At 40.8% G+C, this 25,020-nt stretch overlaps 2 protein-coding genes across 2 annotated transcripts in view; one reads left to right on the forward strand and one right to left on the reverse strand.

Annotated features, from left to right (window-relative positions):
• Window positions 1-733: 733 nt before the first annotated feature.
• LOC119265745 (transcobalamin-1-like) lies at window positions 734-9,163 on the reverse strand. Its single transcript, XM_037546415.1, has 4 exons — window positions 9,075-9,163; window positions 8,421-8,565; window positions 982-1,118; window positions 734-878 (listed from the first exon to the last, which is right to left on the reverse strand). The coding sequence occupies exons 1-4, from the start codon at window positions 9,148-9,150 to the stop codon at window positions 817-819; spliced, it is 420 nt and encodes a 139-aa protein (XP_037402312.1). The 5' UTR covers window positions 9,151-9,163; the 3' UTR covers window positions 734-816.
• An 8,889-nt stretch (window positions 9,164-18,052) lies between these two features.
• phldb1b (pleckstrin homology-like domain, family B, member 1b) overlaps window positions 18,053-25,020 on the forward strand; it is a 112,790-nt gene continuing 105,822 nt past the window's right edge. Inside the window, exon 1 of the mRNA XM_037546589.1 lies at window positions 18,053-18,150. Within this exon, the coding sequence (XP_037402486.1) occupies window positions 18,124-18,150 (27 nt within the window). The 5' untranslated portion in view covers window positions 18,053-18,123. The remainder of the gene's footprint in view (window positions 18,151-25,020) is intronic.

Here is a 25,020-nt window from a genome sequence, read left to right on the forward strand (position 1 = left end):
TATATATATATATATATGTATAAAAATAAATGACATATTTTTCAGTTACATGCAAAAGATTAGTTGCCCCTGGTCAAATGATGTTTCATAGATTTTCTAAGTGAAACTAATTTAACATCCTCTACGGAGAACGTACGTCTGAACATTTTGATGTTTGAATTTCTTTAATTTGTGTTAATTTGCTGACTTTCATATATTGGAAAAAAATAAAACATAAAATGGGACTTGTGTAAACGTTATAGCCCATCTTATATTGTATGTTTCATTTTTATTCCAATATGTTGGCAAATACAAGGAAATTATGCACTAACATTGTCCAAAAAAAATCCCATATTTAAGTTTGATCCCATGTAGAAGATGTTTACATTTATTTTCACTGAGAAAACCAACAAAACAAGTAATTTGACCAGGTATAAGATAAATTGTTCATTTATCATAACATAACGTCATTTATGCAAAAGGCTGTGATGAAACAGTGGAAAGATATTTAGTAAAACATCTTGTGTAATGAGCTTTGTGAAACACCAGCAAATGTTGTATCATCCTGTATTGCCCCGTATTTTTGTTTTTCTCAAACAAGGACATGGACTTGCATTCTGCCTCTTCATGTCTCCCAGTGTTACAAAGGTAAGTTAGGAAGATGTTGAGTAATCAGGTTTCTAAGATGAACATCACTGCATGCTTTCATCGGTGAAGAAGGAATCATAGGCATGTTGTATATTTCTTAATGCAGTTGACTTTATTATCAGGAATTGGGCTTTTCACTTATCATTGTGGACAAATGTCCAACGAGAGGTCTACAGAAGATTACACACATTACCACTTGGTGAATTTCAAGATAACCTTATCATGTGGGTTTGGAATGTAGCATCCAACACCTGAAAAAGGGAAACTTATGTCATTGTACGTCCATGTATATACATTCACATCTGCACAGCACACAAGTATGAAGAATCAGTATGTTTATGAATCGTTACTGACCCACGTCAGGCATGATGATGGTGCCGTTCTGAAGCTCGGAGAGAAGCTCCCAGTATGTTTGGTTTTCATCGTTCCCTGCCACTCCATTCACGCTGAGCAGGTAGGGGCCATAGTCAAGAGTCTCATTAATGGTGAATCTGCACAGCAAAGTCCAGTGTGTTATCTGCAGTGGTGGGCAGTAACTAAGTAAATGTAATTTGTTACTGTATTTAAATACTTTTTTTGGTGTATCGGTACTGTACTGAAGTTTTTCCATTTTGGACATATCTGACTTTTTACTCCACTACATTTTGAGAAATCTGTCGTTCCTTTTGGTTTATGTGTGCATAAAAACATAACATGTCAAAACAAAAGAAGCCGGAAGCAAGAACACCAATCAGGGCACAGTGCGCACTTTGCTTTGAGCAGCGCAAGCAAACAGTTCAACATCAGTGCAGCTGCCTAAACTTTTGGGAGTGTCTATTCCAACATGAATGATGGAACTAACCTAAATTTGTGCAAATAGACCAAAATATAGAAATATGTACACATATGCAGTTGTGACTGACGTGTCTTTTTTCTGAATTTGTACACTTTCATTTTATAATACATTTGTTTTTGCTAGTTTATGTTTATGAACAGAGACCTACAGCAGCAATATAGTAAAGGAAAGTTCAAAGCAAGTTTTTATTAGAATTAAACGTGTTGAATTATACGAAGTTGAATTAAGTTAATTAATCTTTTAGTACTTTTGGGGCCAGTCATGGGCTGGAGGTTAGGGAACCAGCCTTGTGACCAGAAGGTCTCTGGTTCGATCCCCAGAGCCGACAGCACATGACTGAGGTGTCCTTGAGCAAGACACCTAACCCCCAACTGCTCCCCGGGTGCTCGGATTGGGCTGCCCACCGCTCCGGGCAAGTGTGCTCACTAGAGTGTATGTGGTGTTTCACTTCTCGGATGGGTTAAATGGGTGAAATTTCCCCATTGTGGGACTAATAAGGGTCTCTTAATCTTTACTTTTGATACTTAAGTACATTTGAAGACAAATGCTTTTGTACTTTTACTTTTACTTTCTATTTTTACTGAAGTAATATTTTACCTTAAGTATTTCTGTTTTAACTCAGGTGCATGATTTGTGTACTTTGACTGTAATGCACACACACACACACACACACACCACTAGAAGCACCAACTCTGCACTTCCACACTATATTGCCAAAAGTATTCAGTCATCTGCCTTCACACAGATATGAACCTGAGTGACATTCTATTCTTAATTAAACAGGATTTAATATGATGTCGGCCCACCCTTTGCAGCTATAATAGCTTCAACTCTTCTGGGAAGGCTTTCCACAAGGTTTAGGAGTGTGTTTACAGGAATTTTAGACCATTCTTCCAGTAGCACATTTGTGAGGTCAGACACTTCAGCCCAAAGATTTTCTATCAGGTCTTCCAGACCAAAACTGGCTCATCCACATCTTTATGGACCTGCTTTGAGCACTGGTGCGCAGTCATGTTGGAGCAGGAAGGGGCCGTCCCCAAACTGTTCCCACAAAGTTGGGAGCATGAAATTGTCCAAAATCTCTTGGTGGTGAAGCTTTAAGAGCTCCTTTCACCGTTACTAAGTCCATCTCCTGGAAAACACCCCCACACTATAATCCCGCCTCCACCGAACTTTACGCTTGGCACAATGCAGTCAGATGAGTACCGTTCTCCTGCTCTGTCATTTTACGTGGCTGAGCTGCTGTCGTTCCCAATCGCTTCCACTTTGTTATAATCCCACTGACAGTTGACTGTGGAATATTTAGTAGTGAGGAACTTTCACGACTGGACTTGCTGCACAGGTGGCGTCCGATCACGGTACCACGCTGGAATTCACTGAGCTCCTGAGAGCGACCCATTCTTTCACTAATGTCTGTAGAAGCAGTCTGCAGGCCGAGGGGCTCGGCTTTATACACCTGTGGCCATGGAAGTGACTGGAACACCTGAGTTCAATGATTTGGGTGGGTGACTGAATACTTTTGGAAATATAGTGTATCTTTATGAGGTCCAGCCACCTTATAGGTCCACTATTTGGACCATTCTACCAAATTACCTCAAACTGTGCTGCTACAGTAAAACAAACAAAAAAAATGTAATTATTAAGTATTCTGGTGTTTATAAGGACTATGTTACGATCCATTTCAGCCCAAGGCATTTATTGAGAAAGTCACAATCAAACTATGTGCAAAATCATCATTTATAGGGTACTTTTTATCTGGAGGTCTGTGCAAAGCACTAACCCCTAAATATATTATGAAAATAAAGCTTAATTTAACTTAAAACAGTCTTTTTCACTTATTTTAATGTGAAGTATATTTACATATACAAATGCCACTACCAAAACACAGGTTTTCTACTGATGGACCACTGTTGACCAATTACTATTTGGGTAGTGGACCATTTTCAACACAGCTAGTACACTGACACGGGATGCAATAGAATATGGAATATGCAACGGAAGTACAGTTTGTAATGGAAGTAGAATTTGTAATGTTCTCCCATCTAGAGTAATGGTACATCTTTAGGAGAATACTCAGAGAATACTCATCCAAAAAAGAAAAAATATTTCTGCAGGTTTAAAAGAAGTGCTTCTTCATTCACTACTGTAAAACCAGCACACACCCTGTAGCAAACATGCTTGACAGATGGACTCTAAACACGAGCTCTACAAACTTCTACAAATGCTGACAGTCCTGCTAAAACCTGAGTAGACTGATAAACCAATCATCACATTATTAATTATTAATCTCAGCGTTACTGAGCTCTGCTAAAGCCTGAGTAGACTGATAAATCATTGTGATCAGTTATTAATCTCAGTGTTACTGAGCTCTGCTAAAGCCTGAGTAGACTGATAAATCAATGTGATCAGTTATTAATCTCAGCGTTACTGAGCTCTGCTAAAGCCTGAGTAGACTGATAAATCAATGTGATCAGTTATTAATCTCAGCGTTACTGAGCTCTACTAAAGCCTGAGTAGACTGATAAATCAATGTGATCAGTTATTAATCTCAGTGTTACTGAGCTCTGCTAAAGCCTGAGTAGACTGATAAATCAATGTGATCGGTTATTAATCTCAGTGTTACTGAGCTCTGCTAAAGCCTGAGTAGAGTGATAAATCAATGTGATCAGTTATTAATCTCAGTGTTACTGAGCTCTGCTAAAGCCTGAGTAGACTGATAAATCAATGTGATCAGTTATTAATCTCAGTGTTACTGAGCTCTGCTAAAGCCTGAGTAGACTGATAAATCAATGCGATCGGTTATTAATCTCAGTGTTACTGAGCTCTGCTAAAGCCTGAGTAGACTGATAAATCAATGTGATCAGTTATTAATCTCAGCGTTACTGAGCTCTGCTAAAGCCTGAGTAGACTGATAAATCAATGTGATCGGTTATTAATCTCAGCGTTACTGAGCTCTGCTAAAGCCTGAGTAGACTGATAAATCAATGTGATCAGTTATTAATCTCAGTGTTACTGAGCTCTGCTAAAGCCTGAGTAGACTGATAAATCAATGTGATCAGTTATTAATCTCAGCGTTACTGAGCTCTACTAAAGCCTGAGTAGACTGATAAATCAATGTGATCAGTTATTAATCTCAGTGTTACTGAGCTCTGCTAAAGCCTGAGTAGACTGATAAATCAATGTGATCAGTTATTAATCTCAGTGTTACTGAGCTCTGCTAAAGCCTGAGTAGACTGATAAATCAATGTGATCAGTTATTAATCTCAGCGTTACTGAGCTCTACTAAAGCCTGAGTAGACTGATAAATCAATGTGATCGGTTATTAATCTCAGCGTTACTGAGCTCTACTAAAGCCTGAGTAGACTGATAAATCAATGTGATCAGTTATTAATCTCAGCGTTACTGAGCTCTACTAAAGCCTGAGTAGACTGATAAATCAATGTGATCGGTTATTAATCTCAGTGTTACTGAGCTCTGCTAAAGCCTGAGTAGACTGATAAATCAATGTGATCAGTTATTAATCTCAGTTTTACTGAGCTCTGCTAAAGCCTGAGTAGACTGATAAATCAATGTGATCAGTTATTAATCTCAGCGTTACTGAGCTCTACTAAAGCCTGAGTAGACTGATAAATCAATGTGATCAGTTATTAATCTCAGTGTTACTGAGCTCTGCTAAAGCCTGAGTAGACTGATAAATCAATGTGATCAGTTATTAATCTCAGCGTTACTGAGCTCTGCTAAAGCCTGAGTAGACTGATAAATCAATGTGATCGGTTATTAATCTCAGCGTTACTGAGCTCTGCTAAAGCCTGAGTAGACTGATAAATCAATGTGATCAGTTATTAATCTCAGTGTTACTGAGCTCTGCTAAAGCCTGAGTAGACTGATAAATCAATGTGATCAGTTATTAATCTCAGCGTTACTGAGCTCTACTAAAGCCTGAGTAGACTGATAAATCAATGTGATCAGTTATTAATCTCAGTGTTACTGAGCTCTGCTAAAGCCTGAGTAGACTGATAAATCAATGTGATCAGTTATTAATCTCAGTGTTACTGAGCTCTGCTAAAGCCTGAGTAGACTGATAAATCAATGTGATCAGTTATTAATCTCAGCGTTACTGAGCTCTACTAAAGCCTGAGTAGACTGATAAATCAATGTGATCGGTTATTAATCTCAGCGTTACTGAGCTCTACTAAAGCCTGAGTAGACTGATAAATCAATGTGATCAGTTATTAATCTCAGCGTTACTGAGCTCTACTAAAGCCTGAGTAGACTGATAAATCAATGTGATCGGTTATTAATCTCAGTGTTACTGAGCTCTGCTAAAGCCTGAGTAGACTGATAAATCAATGTGATCAGTTATTAATCTCAGTTTTACTGAGCTCTGCTAAAGCCTGAGTAGACTGATAAATCAATGTGATCAGTTATTAATCTCAGCGTTACTGAGCTCTACTAAAGCCTGAGTAGACTGATAAATCAATGTGATCAGTTATTAATCTCAGTGTTACTGAGCTCTGCTAAAGCCTGAGTAGACTGATAAATCAATGTGATCAGTTATTAATCTCAGCGTTACTGAGCTCTACTAAAGCCTGAGTAGACTGATAAATCAATGTGATCAGTTATTAATCTCAGTGTTACTGAGCTCTGCTAAAGCCTGAGTAGACGGATAAATCAATGTGATCAGTTATTAATCTCAGTGTTACTGAGCTCTGCTAAAGCCTGAGTAGACTGATAAATCAATGTGATCAGTTATTAATCTCAGCGTTACTGAGTTCTTATGAGGGATGATGGAACAAAACATCTCCTGAGTGAAGATGCACACAAGTGATAAGCTTAGCATCTTTGCTTAACTGGACTTGCTGTGCTTTTTGTGGCACAATGTTACAAACAGGTCATAGTCGCAGGGCCTGATTTGATCCCATAACATGAATGTCTGGAGACAAAAATGAGAAATTCTGGCCTAAATGTGTGCAGGAACATAGACGTATTGAGATGGGAACAAACTTAAAAAAAAAAAAAAGTCTAAACAAATCCAGCAGCTCATGAAGGCAGAGGTCAGAGTGCGGGGCAATGGTACGATCAGGGTGAAACAGTTCTGCCAGCTAACTACAGTGCATCCGGAAAGTATTCACAGCGCTTCACTTTTTCCACATTTTGTTTTGTTACAGCCTTATTCCAAATTGAATTATATTAATCTTTTTCCTCAAAATTCTACACAAAATACCCCATTGTGACCATGTGAAAAAAGTTTTCTCGAGAGTTTTGAAAATTTATTAAAATTAAAAAACAAAGAAATCATATTTACATAAGTATTCACAGCCTTTGCTTAATACTTTGTAGAACCACCTTTGGCAGCAACTACAGCCTCAAGTCTTTTTGAATATGATGCCACAAGCTTGGCACACCTATCTTTAGGCAGTTTTGCCCATTCTTCTTTGCAGTACCTCTGAAGCTCCATCAGGTTGGATGGGAGACGTCTGTGCACAGCCATTTTCAGATCTCTCCAGAGATGTTCAATCGGATTCAAGTCTGGGCTCTGGCTGGGCCACTCCAGGACATTCACAGAGTGGTCCTGAAGCCACTGCTTTGAGATCTTGGCTGTGTGCTTCGGATCGTTGTCCTGCTGAAAAATGAACCGTCGCCCCAGTCTGAGGTCAAGAGCGCTCTGGAGCAGGTTTTTATCCAGGATGTCTCTGTACATTGCGGCATTCATCTTTCCCTCTATCCTGACTAGTCTGCCAGTTCCTGCTGCTGAGAAACATCCCCATAGCATGATGCTGCCACCACCATGCTTGACTGTAGGGATGGTATTGGCCTCGTGATGAGCAGTGCCTGGTTTCCTCCAAACATGACGCCTGGCATTCACACCAAAGAGTTCAATCTTTGTCTCATCAGACCAGAGAATTTTGTTTCTCATGGTCTGAGAGTCCTTCAGGTGCCTTTTTGCAAATTCCAGACGGGCTGCCTTGTGCCTTTTACTAAGGAGTGGCTTTCGCCTGGCCACTCTGCCATACAGGCCTGATTGGTGGATTGCTGCAGAGATGGTTGTCCTTCTGCAAGGTTCTCCTCTCTCCACGGAGGAACGCTGGAGCTCTGACAGAGTGATCATTGGGTTCTTGGTCACCTCCCTGACCAAGGCCCTTCTCCCCCGATCGCTCAATTTAGACGGCCGGCCAGCTCTAGGAAGAGTCCTGGTGGTTCCGAACTTCTTCCATTTACGAATGATGGAGGCCACTGTGCTCATTGGGACCTTCAACGCAGCAGTAATTTTTCTGTATCCTTCCCCAGATTTGTGCCTCGAGACAATTTTGTCTCGGAGGTCTACAGACAATTCCTTTGACTTCATGCTTGGTGTTTGCGCTCTGACATGCAGTCAACTGTGGGACCTTATATAGACAGGTGTGTGCCTTTCCAAATCATGTCCAATCAACCACAGGTGGACTCCATTTAAGCTGTAGAAACATCTCAAGGATGATCAGTGGAAACAGGATGCACCTGAGCTCAATTTTGAGCTTCATGGCAAAGGCTGTGAATACTTATGTAAATATGATTTCTTTGTTTTTTAATTTTAATAAATTTTCAAAACTCTCGAGAAAACTTTTTTCACATGGTCACAATGGGGTATTTTGTGTAGAATTTTGAGGAAAAAGATTAATATAATTCAATTTGGAATAAGGCTGTAACAAAACAAAATGTGGAAAAAGTGAAGCGCTGTGAATACTTTCCGGATGCACTGTATAACTTTTTGCCCTCTAGCCTGTTTTGCTTGTGATGTTGATTGTACATGGATCATGAAAATGCACAAACTAGAGGAATTTGGTGGTGGGCTCTGCAGGTGGTGTATCCTTGTTTGCACTGAATGATGCCACTAGTGTTAAACAACTGAGTGTGTAAGCATGGCGAGTTCTTAAACGGGTATAATCGATGACATGCATTTTGAAGGACAGTGCTTACCTACTTAAATTCATCTGTGGATGCTTGGATTTTCTTCATAGCTCCGAGTAAGATTCCTCTATAGGCGATCTCAGTCTTGAATGTCAGATTCTTTACATCGGCAAGGGAGTTGTATACAACCAGCGAAATTGGATAAGGACCCTTGATATCTGCAAGCACAAAGTTTTACTGAAGTCATATTCATAATAATTATTATATCTTGTTATGTCATTTTTAAAAAGTTCAGTAGTGGTTATAGTATATATAAAGTGTTGAGTGGCCAGTGCCCACCAGCAGGCCCAGAGTTTTACTACACACTTCTATAACCTAGGAATAACTCAGCTAGTTTGCATTGAAGTCCCTGTAGTTCCTAAATAATAAGCCTTAATATGTAATAAGCCTGGGATTTAAAGAGGTTAATGCAGTAATGTTTTAAAAACAAACCAAATATCAAGTGTCTGCTGTGTCTGATCCACTCACACCTCCGCAACACACACTAACACACCACCACCACCACATCAGTTCTACTGCAGTGCTGAGGATGGTCCACCACCCAAATAATACATGCTCTGTGGTGGTCCTGAACATTGAAGAACAGGGGGCTAACGAAGTATGCAGAGAAACAGATGGACTACAGTCTATAATTGTAGAACTAAACAAGGAATTTGTGCATTCTAACCTGAATTGCAGGCTGAAGAAGCCAACTCAAACACAAACAGCAGTGAGGATAGAAGAGCCAGCAGTCTGAGAGCCATCCTGATGATGCTGAACACAAGCACTGGGTGATTTCCTCTGATGGAGAAGCTTTATATACTGCACCACTTCCCTCCTGACCCACTGCTCCACTATCAGGACCCAATCACACATTAGTCCCTCTGTTTAACTTCACAACCAGCCCCTGAGAGGTTTAATGTGTGCTCAGATACACAATCAAATAATACACTTAATAATCAAATACACATTAGCACAAGTGGATTTGACCTTCTACTGTTTTTATTCAAGATTAAAAAGTACTTATCTCTTTTAATGAATTTCCGTCTAAAAAAAAAGCACACATTAAATCTTTCATATCACAGTTTATCACGCTAATTGAATACATGGTGTGTGATTTTAGGACGGACCGTTTTGCTGAAAGTGCTCTTTAGTGTTGTGTTGAGATCACATGTCTAGATATTAAAGTTCCATTAACTGTGGGAACAGGAACACTAAAATATGGAACGTCAACTGCTGTGATATCAGCTTTAATTATGTAAGTAGGCATGAAATTAAAGTTAGAAATCAAGACATCAAAGTTACCCTGCAGCAGTGAGGAATTTCATATTAAAAACTACACTTATAAAAAAAAAAAGACGTAGAAATCTTAGAGATAACCATGCTGTTAGTCCTGCATGTTTAAGTAAAGTAAAATGGGAATTCCATTGATTTTTCTACATTTCTGCATAATTCAATGGTTCATATGTAAACAAGGTTATTCAGAGTGTTTTGATGTGAAATGTTCGGTTCCCGAGAAGCCAGAATTGCACACAGTGGTGGGGATAGGAACCAGATGTCCATCCATCCATCCATCCATTTTCCAAGCCGCTTCTCCGTCAGGGTCGCGGGGGGGAGCTGGAGCCTATCCCAGCAGTCTTCGGGCGGAAGGCAGGATACACCCTGGACAGGTCGCCAGTCCATCGCAGGGCAGACACACAGACACAGACAGTCACTCACACCCAGGGGCAGTTTAGCATGTCCAATTGGCCTGACTGCATGTCTTTGGACTGTGGGAGGAAACCAGAGAACCCGGAGGAAACCCACGCAGACACGGGGAGAACATGCAAACTCCACACAGAGAGGACCCCGGTCACCCGGCCGGGGAATCGAACCCAGGCCCTCCTTGCTGTGAGGCGACAGCGCTACCCACCACGCCACCGTGCCGCCCGGAACCAGATGTTTGCCTCTAAAAAGCTCCCTCACCCCAAGTCACTGGTTCATGAATACACTGCCTGATATCTGAGACATTGTTTTATGATTTTTTTGAGATTAGTTCTTATCTTAAAAGGTATTTTTAAAAGCCATGTATAGTCAAAGAGGTATATTTAGGATGTTGTAAGGCAAAATAGTCTCTAAGGAACCATATATTTTCAGATTTATCACTACTTTATCATCAACATTACATATAAAATCCTGCTTTGCACAGAACTCCATAGTTCCTTCCGGTTTGTTGAACCTGACTGATAGACTAAAATCTGAGCAGGTAAACCTGTGTGTTTGTGTGTGAAGCTGTTAGCTTACACTCCTTTTAATTAATATCCTGACAGCACTGAGGCAAGTTTAGAGGATAAGGACTCTAGTCTGAGAAATGGGTGAGCATCAGACAGTGGTGGACAGTAACTGAGTAAATGTAATTCGTTACTGTACTTAAGTAGTTTTTAGTGTTTCTGTACTTTACTTAAGTTTCTCCATTCTGGGCGACTTTTTCCTTTCACTCCACTACATTTCAGAGTCTAATATCCGACTTTTTCCTCCTACATTTTGAGAAATCTGTCGTTCCTTTTGGTTTCTGTGTGTATAAAAATGTAACATGTCAAAACGAAAGAAGCGCAAAGCCAGAGCACCAATCAGGGCCCAGCGGTCACTTTGTTTAGAGCTGGTTTTGACCTGTTGGTCATACCGACCCAGTGCAGCACGCGGTTCAACGTCAGCGCAGCAGCGTAAAACTTTGGGAGAGTCTGTTCAACATAAATGATGAACTAACCTAACTTTGTGTAAATAGAGCTCAATATAGAAATATGTCCACATATGCAGTCGAGACTGACGCGGCTTTTTTCTGAATTTCTACAAACACCATTTCATTTTATAGTAAATGAGTTTGGGCTGGTTTATGTTTATGAACAGACGCCTACAGATCAACATAGTAAAGGAGCTCATCTGTGATCCTGAGTTTAAAGCCAGTTTTTATTCAACTTAAACTTGGAACTAAGTTGTAAATAAATCTGAAACTGAAACTTTGCTTGTGTGTAAAAAGTGATTTCAGAGCCACTCGGTTCTCCCTGATGGAAACTGTTTACCTTCAGTGTTTTGTGCTTCTGATCATTTTAATAGACGTCAGCGTCACTAATTAATGACGTTCTATTAAAAGACCGGTTTACCAAGAGAGACGCTGGAGGACTTTCACCTGAAATGAGTTCATGAAGCCAGTCTGGTTATAAAAATGATAACAGGACATCAGAGCCAGAATTCCTCTTTTAGTACTTTTACTTTATACTTAAGTACATTTGAAGGGAAATACTTTAGTACTTTTACTCAAGTTGAGGTCTAGAGTAAGGACTTCTACTTTTACTGGAGTAATATTTGACCTTGGGTGTCTCTACTTTAACTCAAGTACATGATTTGTGTACTTTGTCCACCTCTGAGTATCAGAGTAACAGAAAGACAGAATCTATCTGATCATTAATGTCACATTGGGAGCTCTGTTTAAACACAGAGACCGTGTGCAGGCAGGACAGTAGTCAACACATCTGGGAGTGAGGGTCATCTCTCGACCAATAACTCTGGCCTTTGAAGTGTGAGAATTAAACAAACTGTGTCCCTTGAGCCAATTATGATGAAAAGACCAAAGAAAGTCCAAAGTTTCAACTCTCAAGTCATCTTATTCATTATGTACTTCTGTCTTTGTCCTATTGATCTATTATGATTTCCACAAGGCTTCGACAAATTTTGCAGCAAATCTGGCTTTTAAAAAACACAAAGAATCTGGTTTGCATACATAAATGAATCAGAAGCTGTGAACAGGAAGCTATGAATAAGCCAAAAGACCAATCAGAAGACAAATTCAATGCTATGATTTTGGAGCAAGGTTATTTTGTTTTTTTCACATCCACCTTTTGTGTTGTTGACATGTGTGGGCTTATGTACCAAACACACACACACACACACACACACACATTCTAAGCCGCTTCTCCCTCAGGGTCACGGGGGAGTGCTGGAGCCTATTCCAGCAGTCATCGAGCAGAAGGCAGGATACACCCTGGACAGGTCGCCAGTCCATCGCAGGGCAGACAGTCACTCACACCCAGGGGCAATGTAGCCTGTCCAATTAGCCTGACTGCATATCTTTGGACTGTGGGAGGAAACCGGAGAACCCAGAGGAAACCCACACAGACACGGGGAGAACATGTAAACTCCACACAGAGAGGACCCCTGTTGTGAGGCAACAGCGCTACATACATAAATGTTTTAAGCCTCATGGAACTCAAAATGCTCTGTTCTCATTTGTCCATATATGGTTTATTTATTTATTTATTCATTTATTCAAATAATATGCGCTATATTGTCCCTGAAAAGCAATAATCATCTTTGCATGCAATGCTTAGATAATGTGTTTTTATGTTAAACATGAGCTACTTTGGCATCTGAAGTTAAAGTTAATGTTTAAATGAAATATTATTCCATTTCATTTGCATGTTACAAATATGCCTATGCATTTGAACACAAATAAGCTGGCACTTTCATTTTTATTTGTCTGAAATCATGCTACTTTTGTTTCACCACTTTCAAATTTAATAGGGGAATTCCACAGACTTTTCCTTTAACAGTCACAATACACAGCCTCAAATGTTTGCTGTGCTGAGAAAAAGAAACAGCTGATCTCAGTTTGGTCGTTTTATGTATCCGTGCTGCTTATTTGCTCATTTCAAGGTGAAGTGTTCAGACTGGTGGTGGCTGGCTGTAGACAGACTGGAGGAGGGATTTAAGGAGGGCTGGGCAGCACCTTGAAGGAGTCAACTGCATGGAGCACCTGATGCAGGACTGGAGGACGGCAGCAACAGCAGACATACAGCAAAGCTCAACGGCTGAACCAAGACACCCCAAACTTTAAAACTACTGCTTTGAACCGAGCCTCTTTCTCCACCTTTTCCTTTCTCTTCTCCTCCTCCACTTTAACCATCCTCTTTTTCTCCTCCATTCTTTTCTTCTCTTCCTCATTCTCCATCTTTTTCTCCTAGAAGCTCACGCAGTGGGAGTTCCTTGGCAATAGAGGGCGCTGCTCTGCCTGAAGGAGCAGCTTCAGAAATTCACTTTTCTAAATCCTCTGTTCTCATAAACCTGGACGTGAGAGGAGTAGGTAGCTCTCTTTTTAGGCCTTTAAAACTCATCGATAAGCGAGTTCTTCCCGTCAGCCATGTCCTCTAAAAAAGCCAAAACACAGTACAAATCCATCAGCAACCAACCGAAACACTCATCACTCTACAGGGTTTATTTATGCGGGGCCAACCATACTATCTGAGCAGGGTAATCTTTAACAGGGGTTTAAAAAGAATGAGTGAATCAACTGATCTCTACATGAAATGTTCATATGTTTTCGCGTTGCTTCATAGTTTTATGATCGTGTGAACAATATTAAGAAGCTGAAATGACTTCATGAGCATGTAAGCAGAAGTGTTTCTCTCAGGTTCAGGTTCCTTCAGATTGGTTTCAAACATCGGCACAAACGCATTGAAGTATCCCAGTAATAAGGATTATTTACATGCCCACTGGTTCCCAGGTTTCGATCGTGTTGGTACGTTATTAGTAACTAGCATATATGATCTGTTGACCCTTCGCAGGATATTCTGTCCATAAGCCACACAAAGCATCATGGGGGACAGGAATATGCTGCTTATCAGTGCAAGTGGGGCATCAGTTTTGAACTCGTTCCCCTGAAATGCGAGTTCATGTGGTTTATGTGAGAGATTAACAGAGCGTGGAGGTTGTGAAATGGGTGTTGTGGTTTAATTGCGATCTGGTATCAGTTTTATATCTGTTTAAATACTGTTTTTGAACTCACTTGAGACAGACGTAGTACCTTTTCCCATTAGCATGTCCTGTGTTTATGCAGATTATCTGACGGCTTTCCATTGTTTGGCTGTTTGCTTCTATCCTTAAACGACTTGTGCAGATTTCAAAGTACCTGACTTCATCTTCTGACTTCATCTTCCAACTTCTGACTTCGGGGCCAGTCATGGGCTGGAGGTTAGGGATCCAGCCTCATGACTGGAATGCCGCCGGTTCGATCCCCAGAGCCGACAGCACATGACTGAGGTGTCCTTGGGCAAGACGCCTAACCCCCAACTGCTCCCCGGGCGCTGAGGATTGGGCTGTCCACCGCTCCGGGCAAGTGTGCTCACTGCCCCCTAGTGTGTGTGTGCTCACTAGAGTGTATGTGGTGTTTCACTTCAGGGATGGGTTAAATGTGGAGGTGAAATTTCCCTGTTTTGGGATTAATAAGGGTCACTTAATCACTTAAAGGTTCATGTGGTGCATCCTCTGGTGCCTTTGTAATAAAACCGAGGCAAAATAATTGTGTCTGTTTTTGCAAAACAATTACAACTCTTTGCAAAAGTTGTACATCTGTCAAACTTTCAATTTAACACTTTATGGAGGTCCAAACACAGCAAAAGAAATAATGACATCAACTAAAATGTAAATATGTGATAAACAAATAGATAAAGTAAAAGTTTTTTTTATTATATTAATGGTATTTAGAGTATTAGAAAATAAGTGGTTTGTTTCTTCATGTATACATTTCTGCATTTACTTATTTACAATGCCTGGCCAAAAAAAAGGTTACACACACACACACACACACACACACACACACACACACACACACAAGTATTTCGTTGGACCGCCTTTAGCTTTGATTACGGCTCACAACATTTATTTCTGTCCAGAGTTGCATTAATTTTTCCCAAGATCTTGTATTGATGATGGGAGATTTGGACCACTGCGCAAAGTTCTCCAGCACATCCCAAAGATTGTCATTTGGGTTCAGGTCTGGACTGTGGTGGCCAATCCATGTGTGAAAATGATGTCTCATGCTCCCTGAATCACTCTTCACAATTTGAGCCTGATGAATCCTGGCATTGTCATCTTGGAATATGCCCCTGCCATCAGGGAAGAAAAAATCCATTGATGGAATAACCTGGTCATTCAGTATATTCAGGTAGTCAGCTGACCTCAGTCTTTGGGCGCATAGCCTTGCTGAACTTAGACCTGACCAACTGCAGCAACCCCAGATCACAGCACTGCCCCCACAGGCTTGTACGGTAGGCACTAGGCATGATGGGTGCATCACTTTAGCCGCCTCTCTTCTTACCCTGATGCGCCAATCACTCTGGAACAGGGTAGATCTGGACTCATCAGACCACATGACCTTCTTCCATTGCTGCAGAGACCAATCTTTATGCTCTCTAGCAAACTGAAGCCGTTTTTGCCAGTTAGCCTCACCGATAAGTGGTTTTCTTAAGGCTACACAGCTATTTAGTCCCAATCCCTTGAATTCCCTTCACATCATGCATGTGGAAATGCTCTTACTTTCACTATTACACATATTCCTGAGTTCTACTGTTGTTTTTCTGCGATTTGATTTCACCAGTTTAGTGATCGCCGATCACGATCATTCAAGATTTTTTTCCTGACCACACTCCTTCCTCGAAGATAATGTTTCCCCACTGTCCTTCCACTTTTTAATAATGCGTTGGACAGTTCTTAGCACGATTTTAGTAGTTTCAGCAATCTCCTTAGATGTTTTCTCTGCTTGATGCAGGCCAATAATCTGACCCTTCTGAAACAGATGAACATCTTTCTATGACCACAGGACGTGTCTTTCGACATGGAGGTTTAACAAATGAGAAGCTACTCACTGCATCGGTTAGGGTTAAATAACTTGTTGTCACCCATGCAGTAATTATCCAACGGGAGTCTCTTACCTGTTCGCTTAGTGAAATCCAGGTGGTGACCGTTTTTTGTCTTTTGGCCAGGCAGTGTATTCATGTATTTAAGAGTATGTATTTCATCCCTCAGTATGCTAATGAGGTAGACTAAACGTGCGTATCTATAGGTTAATTGTAGAAAAAGTAGTGTGATTGATTACTCTTGCCTTGTTTTTGAATCGTGTGAAGCTCCAGCGGAAAAAGCTGTGCTACAAGCAGTCTAGCTGCTGCCTCTAATGGTGGGCTGACAGCTTTGACAGTTACCACAAGTTAGAAAACATTAAAGAGCCTCTAAAGAGCACAGGTCTATTAGATCCATTCATATTGCACTTGTGAGAAGATCCTTCTGCTGGTGTTATTCCCTGTCCGTCTGTCTAGTGGAGGGTCACGTGGACCCAGTGCATATTTATTTAGTTATTTTTCTCTTTCTTTCTAGGCTTTTTACTTATTTGGAGGTGTTGACATGCAGAGTTATCAGTTGCTCCTCTGGGATAAATAAAGTTCACTCAGTTCAGTGAAATTTCTCCTGTCCATTCTGCTGGTGGAGGTATGTTTATCTGGGGAATCTTTAACGGCACATAACAAGAATTTGTATTAATAGACTCTCAACATGTGACCAATAGCTTTTAAAGACGCTCTTAATCACTGCAACTGGTGTATATTTGCAATGGAACATATAGCCCTACCAAAGCCATCTGCCTGTCACTGAAGTCGCGTCTCGTTCATGCCTACATCACCAGGGCTCTTACTAGAGAAATCCTATACAGCGACCGTCAGTGATATTCCTATTGAACTAAACTGCCCCCTGGAGGCTACAAGGGTACATCACTGAGTGAAGTAGGCACGTTTGACAGATTTTTGCCCTGCCATATCGTCGCTGAATTGTAGTAGCAGTGTGTATGGGCATCAGACTGAAAAGTGCAAAAGATTAGTTCGACTGTTTTAGAAGTGTAAATGCTGCAGACGATGGAATAAAACTATGTTGTGCAGTAATCCATGCAAATCTCCACATCTCCACAAGATGGCTCCTTAGGGAGCTGGCAATGTGTTAAAGGGGGGCTTCTTGCCCCAGAGGCCTGATTTTACATTTTCACTTCAAAAATCTTGTTTCTCTGTAAAGAAATGAAGTAAATATCTTTCCACAACTCCACAATCATGTATATTTAACAGTGTTTCACATACAGCCAATATAAATGCATAGATCTTAATTTACTGGTAAAAAAAAAACACATTAATTGACAGAAAGTTCCCGGGGAAGGAATCCCAGGAATGCTGTCATCTCCCATGTAATTACTCTATAATTCACCATGATGTACTACATGATACCACCAACTATGGCTCTTGGTAGTACCAGCCAGACACTAATTCAGGGAATATGGCCTGGATATGTTCTAGATATGATCGACCAAAGAACTCTCGTGGACTTTCAGTTCACAATCTCTGATCTCAGAACTAATGTCTTGTTTAATATTACTATATATTATAACTTTCTTTTCCGGTAGACTAACAGTGGGAGAACTACACTGCCGACACATTCATACAACAGGCCTGACTTGGAGAAACAGCTGTATTTGTATAGCCTGGTGGGTGTTGGGATGGAGGTGGGGGGTTAAACTGTACCTCTGTATTGGGGCTTTCTTGGGTGGGAGCGGAGGAAGGGGTGTTGATGACTGATCTTCCAGTCATAAAAGAGGGTGGGCCTTTCTTTCGGATGAATGAGCAAGCAGATAAGCACTGGGCCAGGCTTTGTTGAAAGGCTTACATGAGCGAGAGTGGGAGTGGGACACCAGGTCACAACCACTGCTGCTCCATATTCTTTCATATCCGCATTTTTTGTTTGCTTGTTTTTTATAAAGCTACATAAAATGGTTCACGGTTCATTTTAGGACAGCTGTGCATACATCTGGCTGAGTCGTTGTGGAAGCTGATGACTGTAATTCAGAATTACTGCTCACTTTGGACTTAGACGAGACGCCCAACCTGGAATTGAACATGATGTTGAAGAAAGTCCGCTTCCAGGTACGTCCTTTACTCAGGTTACAATGAAGTTTAAGGTGCTTCGCCACAAAAAGATGGCATATTTTATAACGTTTAATCTTTAATCTATATTTAAATGTTCTTTGATGCATTTTTGAGTTGTCATTTGAGCTCCTGCTTGATGTGTTAACACATTTTTAGCATTTATTTGGGGAAAGTGAGCTCCTTTCTCGAGGTTAGTAATCATGTGGGGGATGCATCTGTTTTCATTATTGCATGCGGCTTTGTAGTTTTCCATTGTGAGTAAAAGCTCTTTGGTTTTTCCAGATTTGCTCAAGTTAAAGGGGAATTCCAAAGATTTGTCAAAATGTCTACATAAGTCAGTTGTTGAGATGCAAACAAAGCCATTCAGAGTGGTTTGGTGTGAAATGGTTCATTGTAGAGAAATTTACAGACTCAGATTTCTTTACAGTGGTGCTGATAGGAACCAGGGGTCACACTGTCTACAGTGCAAATATAACCTTTATATTTACTAACCAAAATGACTAGCAACACCATATGTGTCTTCTGAGTTTTCCGAGTACCCACTTCAGACGTCTGGTTCCTATCACCACCACTGTAAATTCTGAGTCTGCACATTTCTCTAGAATTCTCTCTTCACGTCAAACCACTTTGACTGACTTTGTTTACATCTCAACCCCTTAATTATGCAGACGTTTTGAAATATCAGTGGAATTCCCCTTTAATAAGGCTTCTGAAAATGTAACTGATCTGGCTTTTAAATGCTTTAAAGCAGTGTTGAATGACTGCAGCCAAGTGGGCCGGAATATTTTGGTGCCAGTGGCTTTGAGTTCTATCCTAATTTCACTCGGAGTGAAGTGAACACATCTTAAGTCATGGTGATCAAGTTAAACGGTGGAATCTTGGAATGAACCAGGACCCTGACCCCCCACCCGACCCCACCCCTTGTAAAAGTGGGCTCTGAGCTGTTCCCGTGGTGAAATCCAGAGTGAAATCCAGTGAAAGTCTTTCTCACCTGTCACTGTTCTCCCAGCTGCTCCTTGCTGTCCCTCTTCAGAGCTCCACCGTCCCTGCAAAGCTGCAGAGAGAGGAAATTAGACTCATTCTGAGTGGACATGAGGAATTTCTTTTGCGTGATCTACAAACTGAACAAACAGCGGCCCTGCCGTTACGCTCCACAGACAAGCAGGCTTCAGCGTCTTTGTCACGGGCCTTTTTCACACCCTAGTGCTACATGGGAGAGATGAAGAGTGCTTAGTTACCATAAAGGCCTTTTTTGTCATCGCAGTGAATAGATTTTTCTGGGGGCAGTTTTGTATTGAATGTGGTATTTTTCTGTAGGGAAACTGAGGAGGACTTACAGAATATGCAAAACATCTAACTTTCACCTACTCACTGGCCACTTTATTGGAAATACCTAGTTTGCATCTCCTCTTGGCTGGTGTACACTTAGAAACGGTAGCCAATCTGTTGATGGACAAATTGTGTTCCAGCCTTTCAACAGCAGTCGGTTTCTGAACACAGAGCTGCTTTTTGCTGGATATTTTTCAGGAGTGGACCCAACAAAGTCATTGTACCCGATACTCAGAGGTGGAAGTACACAGATCATGTAGTTGAGTTAAAGTCGAGACACCCAAGGTCAAATATCACTCCAGTGAAAGTAGAAGTCCTTACTCTAGACCTCAACTTGAGTAAAAGTACTAAAGTATTTCCCTTCAAATGTACTTAAGTATAAAGTAAAAGTACTAAAAGAGTAATTCTGGCTCTGATGTCCTGTTATCATTTTTATAACCAGACTGGCTTCATGAACTCATTTCAGGTGAAAGTCCTCCAGCGTCTCTCTTGGTAAACCAGTCTTTTAATAGAAGGTCATTAATTAGTGACGCTGACGTCTATTAAAATGATCAGAAGCACAAAACACTGAAGGTAAACAGTTTCCATCAGGGAGAACCGAGTGGCTCTGAAATCACTTTTTACACACAAGCAAAGTTTCAGATTCAGATTTATTTACAACTTAGTTCCAAGTTTAAGTTGAATAAAAACTGGCTTTAAACTCAGGATCACAGATGAGCTCCTTTATTATGTTGATCTGTAGGCGTCTGTTCATAAACATAAACCAGCCCAAACTCATTTACTATAAAATGAAATGGTGTTTGTAGAAATTCAGAAAAAAGCCGCGTCAGTCTCGACTGCATATGTGGACATATTTCTATATTGAGCTCTATTTACACAAAGTTAGGTTAGTTCATCATTTATGTTGAACAGACTCTCCCAAAGTTTTACGCTGCTGCGCTGACGTTGAACCGCGTGCTGCACTGGGTCGGTATGACCAACAGGTCAAAACCAGCTCTAAACAAAGTGACCGCTGGGCCCTGATTGGTGCTCTGGCTTTGCGCTTCTTTTGTTTTCACATGTTACGTTTTTATAAACACAGAAACCAAAAGGAACGACAGATTTCTCAAAATGTAGGAGGAAAAAGTCGGATATTAGACTCTGAAATGTGGTGGAGTGAAAGGAAAAAGTCGCCCAGAATGGAAAAACTTAAGTAAAGTACAGACACTGAAAAAAGTACTTAAATACAGCAACGAATTACATTTACTTAGTTACTGTCCACCACTGCTGATACTCTGATAATAGCCACTGAGCATTGAGCCATCTGAGCCATCACTTATATAATATTTGGTCAGGAACAGTCCTGTGGTCAGAAACTGAGCAATAAAGAATGAGATAAAGACTGAGTGGCAGTGGCTTGTGGATGGTAATAAATGGGCAACAGTCAAGTGCGTCTGTAAGCTAAGTGTGTTTATTAAAGTGGCCAGTGACTGGAAGTACAATGTAAGTGGTTCAAATAAAATGGATCTTGAATGTATTTCTGAATGCCCACTAGAGGGCACTGTTATTACACAGTGAACTCACGAGTGAAAGATGAACAGCCACAGAAGAAAGTTAAATAATGAGAGATGTACTGTGAGGCTGCATCCAAAACCACATACTCCTTGCTGCCTTGGTGTAGCATTAGCTCAATAATCTGTACCATCACTAATTCTGATTTTGTAATTCTGATCTTGTATTATTTACATCATATAATTAACCACACAAAGTCATGCAAACGCGTAAAGGTATTGGGTACCTAAATACTTGGTCATTTATCTTGGCAACAAGAGCGTGATTCCTTATAAAATCTGCATATAATTAGAATAAACTGTGAAAGTAAAGAGTTTCTTTAGTTCAAGAAGCAGCTTAAATTTCATCACCACCACACTTGATTTAACATAACGAAGCACTGACTAGCCAAACCAGGTGTTGGATATTAAAAACACTTAATACTGGTTTTGTCTTAAGGAGAGTTGTGTGTGTGCCAGGTTTATGCCACATTGTGGGGACCAAAACCTATTTATATTTATATTATATTTATATTTATGGGAGGGTTGGTTAGTGTAGTGGTTAACACCTTTGCCTTCTACACTGTAGACTGGGGTTCAATCCCCACCTGGGCAAACACCCTACACTATACCAATAAGAGTCCTTGGGCAAGACTCCCAACACCGCCTTGGCTTACCTGTGTAAAATGATCAAATTGTAAGTCGCTCTGGATAAGAGCGTCAGCCAAATAATGTAAATGTTATGCACTCACAGTCACCTTTTCTCCATGTGGGAATCACAAGTTGGTCCCCACAATGTAAAATCATGAAGACATATTTTAAGGGTAAGGGCAGGGTTAAGGTTTGGGTTAAGGTTAGGGTTGGGCTAATTAGTAGTTATGGTTAAGGTTTGGGTAAGTCTCTGTGAAATGAATGGAAGTCTAAGTAATGTCCCCATAATTTACAGAAACCACCATGTGTGTAAAATTTGGATACATGTGTGGGTTACGTAAAAATGTGTACGAGTGTGTTTATAAGCTTATTTATATATAAGCACCGTGTAAATAAGTGGTGCATGCTTCATTACATGCATAACAGCAAAATTGCTCATACTTTATTGTATTTACTGCACCTCAGTATGTGGTTTACTATGGCGTACATTATGTATTGTGAAAATGTCTTGCAGTGTTGTGATGTATACTTTTGCCATACTTCCCACCCCAAGCTCCTTTAAGAGATCCACAGATTATTCCTTATGCTAAAGACGTCTATGTAGAGTGAAGACCCACTTTCCACTGAATATCTACATTCCAGTCTCACATTTTCCTCCCCCATATCAGAAACCTGCACTAAGGCATGACGCTCTGTTGCTCTATTTAGATCACTGATAGCTTCAAATTGGCTCTAATAGCCCTGCTCTTGCATACAAGTCTTTCATAGTTAGCGAGGGTGTTGTCTTAATTAGGCTCCACAGTCTGCATTTTTCAACTGAGCCCAAAGGGATGGGGCGACAGGGGGGATGGGGGGATGGGGGAATGGGGGGAGGGAGTTTTTGCTTTTCATTAGAGATGAAAAGATTGCAGAACCAAGCTTTTGCTGTTATAGTCACTCCACCCCTCCACACATACACATTGCTCCACTACTCCTTTGGACTCTTTGTGCTCATATACATTTCCATTGCTTATTCATAGCGGGAAGATCTTGGATCCATGAGCCATATTTTTTTCTATCATTTCCTTATATTATGCCTGTGAGGTCCACTTACAACATTTGTGTGATTTATATACCAAGAACGGTCATAATTCATTTTACAGCATCTTCCAGCCTCTTTATTCCTTTAAATTAAACAGGCTGTTTTCATTACTGTGTCTGAAGACTGATGTATGTAAATGACCTCTGTTCTGATTGGGTGCCCTGTATTGTGCCTCATTCAGGGCCGCTGTTGAACATGGTTCTTCAAAGGTTCTTTAGTAAAGAAAAGGGATCTATAGAACCACGAACACTCAAAGAACCCTTTGCACAATTAAAGGCTTCGTTGCAAGTTTAACTCTTTTCAAAATGATTCTATATAGAACCACATACTCTATCAATCTTGAGTGTTTGACGTTACATATAGAAACATTGCCTTGATAAAGAACCCCTGAAAAAACATAACACAGAGCTTTTTAAGAGCGTAGAAACTGGAAATCTGTGGAGGCAGGTTTTATTTAGTCTAAAGTACAAAGTGCAACCAACTTCTAAGACTGAACTTTGGAGGTGTGGAAAGATTTCTTTGAAAAAAATGAAAATACAAGTTGTAATAAAGGCAAAGGGTGGACCCAATAAAAGGATGGGCTCCAACTTTTGCACAGTACTATAAATTTGGTGATAAATAACCGAACACAATTCAGCACAGGGTGGTGTACTTAGCATTAGCACAGGCCACAGAGTCTGCGGTTTAGTGGTGTTGTTTTAATTGAAGTATTTAACAGCTGCATTTGTCGTAGTTTGGACCGCCTCCTCCTTCACATACACAGAGGCACGGCTCAAATTGTGCTGCTAATTACACTTTAATAACCGGTTGAGAGAGACCACTAACCACGCACCAGTCATGCCCAGTTAGATGTTTGTGTGTGTGATGCTATAAAGCCTTCACCAACGGCCTTTACTGCTTCAGCTACTTCAGTTTCATTCGTTCCTTTTTCTCCCCACCACATCTCATCTGTACATTCTGCTCAGTGGTGTCAGAGACAGTCTTCAATGGAAGAGACTGAAGAGATCTTTTATGGTTCATTTGGTGTTTGATTTTTCTTTGGATGAGGTGGAACTGCGCGCTGCTCAGAGTGAACCTCCTGCGGCAGCCGAGGCCAATTAACGCAGCTAAATCGCTGCATCTAGACACAGCAGCAGTCCAGCACTGCCACTCAGTCATTCTTCAGCCATGCTTTGAGACAAGCAGGCGTAAAGGTGCCCTCAACTTTTCCTGTGATGATTAAGAATAGAGCGAGAGCTGTTTTTTTTATTCTTGGCAGCTTACAGAAAAGGCTGACCGCTTTCAAAGGCTCCTTCTTTGAATGGGGGATAAATGGAGAGGGGAGAAAATGAACAGCCAGGACCAGCGACTGCAGAGGATTCGAAGAAACAGTGCAAGCATCTGCCATACAAACATTTACCCCACAGCACTGTCGTAACGTTGCCGTGTTTAGCCTAACTTGGTATTTAAACAGTTGGTCAACAAGATGAAATGGCCAATGAGGGGTGCCTAATAAACTGGCAGCTCAGTGCCTTCTCACTCAGTGAAGTGTCAAACTCAGAGGCGTAGCAAGAACTTTTAGAATGGGGTGGCCAAATAAGACCCATTGACTTTATTATTAAGAATTACTACAGTAAAATGACTGAAGTTGATGTGTTGGTCAATTCATCAAAACAGCAACGATTGTTGAAAGTAAACTGAAAGGCAAAACAATGTTGATGTGATCTATTTTAGTCATTTACGAGCAAGTGATGTTTTTGAATCAAGCAATTTCAATGTATCAATTTTTTTTTTACAGTGTACAATATTAATGTTTCATACAGAGAGGCCAGAGAAGTTATTCATTTAGGCTGCCCTCTCTACAGGTTCTATACATGAGTCTTTATACACAACTGTAAAAAGAGATTAAGTGATGCTTCTTAAATCCCACAAACGGGGAAATTCCACCTCCGCATTTAACCCATCCGTGAAGTGAAACACCACATACACACTAGTGAGCACACACACACTAGGGGGCAGTGAGCACACTTGCCCAGAGCGGTGGGCAGCCCTATCCACAGCGCCCGGGGAGCAGTTGGGGGTTAGGTGTCTTGCTCAAGGACACCTCAGTCACAGACTGTCGGTGCTGGGGATCGAACCGGCAACCTTCCGGTCACAGGGCCAGTTCCCTAACCTCCAGCCAACGACTGCCCCACATTTAAACTGCCATTTCCATTTATAATTTTTGTATAGTATTAGTTCGCTTAATACTTTTACGGCATTTGGTAGACGCTGTTATCCAGAGCGACTTACAGTTTG

This window comes from Pygocentrus nattereri, chromosome 17 (genome assembly GCF_015220715.1).
Source record: "Pygocentrus nattereri isolate fPygNat1 chromosome 17, fPygNat1.pri, whole genome shotgun sequence".
NCBI lineage: Eukaryota > Metazoa > Chordata > Actinopteri > Characiformes > Serrasalmidae > Pygocentrus > Pygocentrus nattereri.

What these genes read in the sequence shown, in the direction of transcription:
- LOC119265745 (XM_037546415.1), bottom strand. Translation starts at nt 9,150, where the DNA reads ATGGCTCTCAGACTGCTGGCTCTTCTATCCTCACTGCTGTTTGTGTTT. An exon ending in GCATCCACAGATGAATTTAA is followed by an intron (nt 1,119 to 8,420) that starts GTAGGTAAGCAC and finishes TTTGCTGTGCAG; the next exon opens with ATTCACCATTAATGAGACTC. An exon ending in CATCATCATGCCTGACGTGG is followed by an intron (nt 879 to 981) that starts GTCAGTAACGAT and finishes TCCCTTTTTCAG; the next exon opens with GTGTTGGATGCTACATTCCA.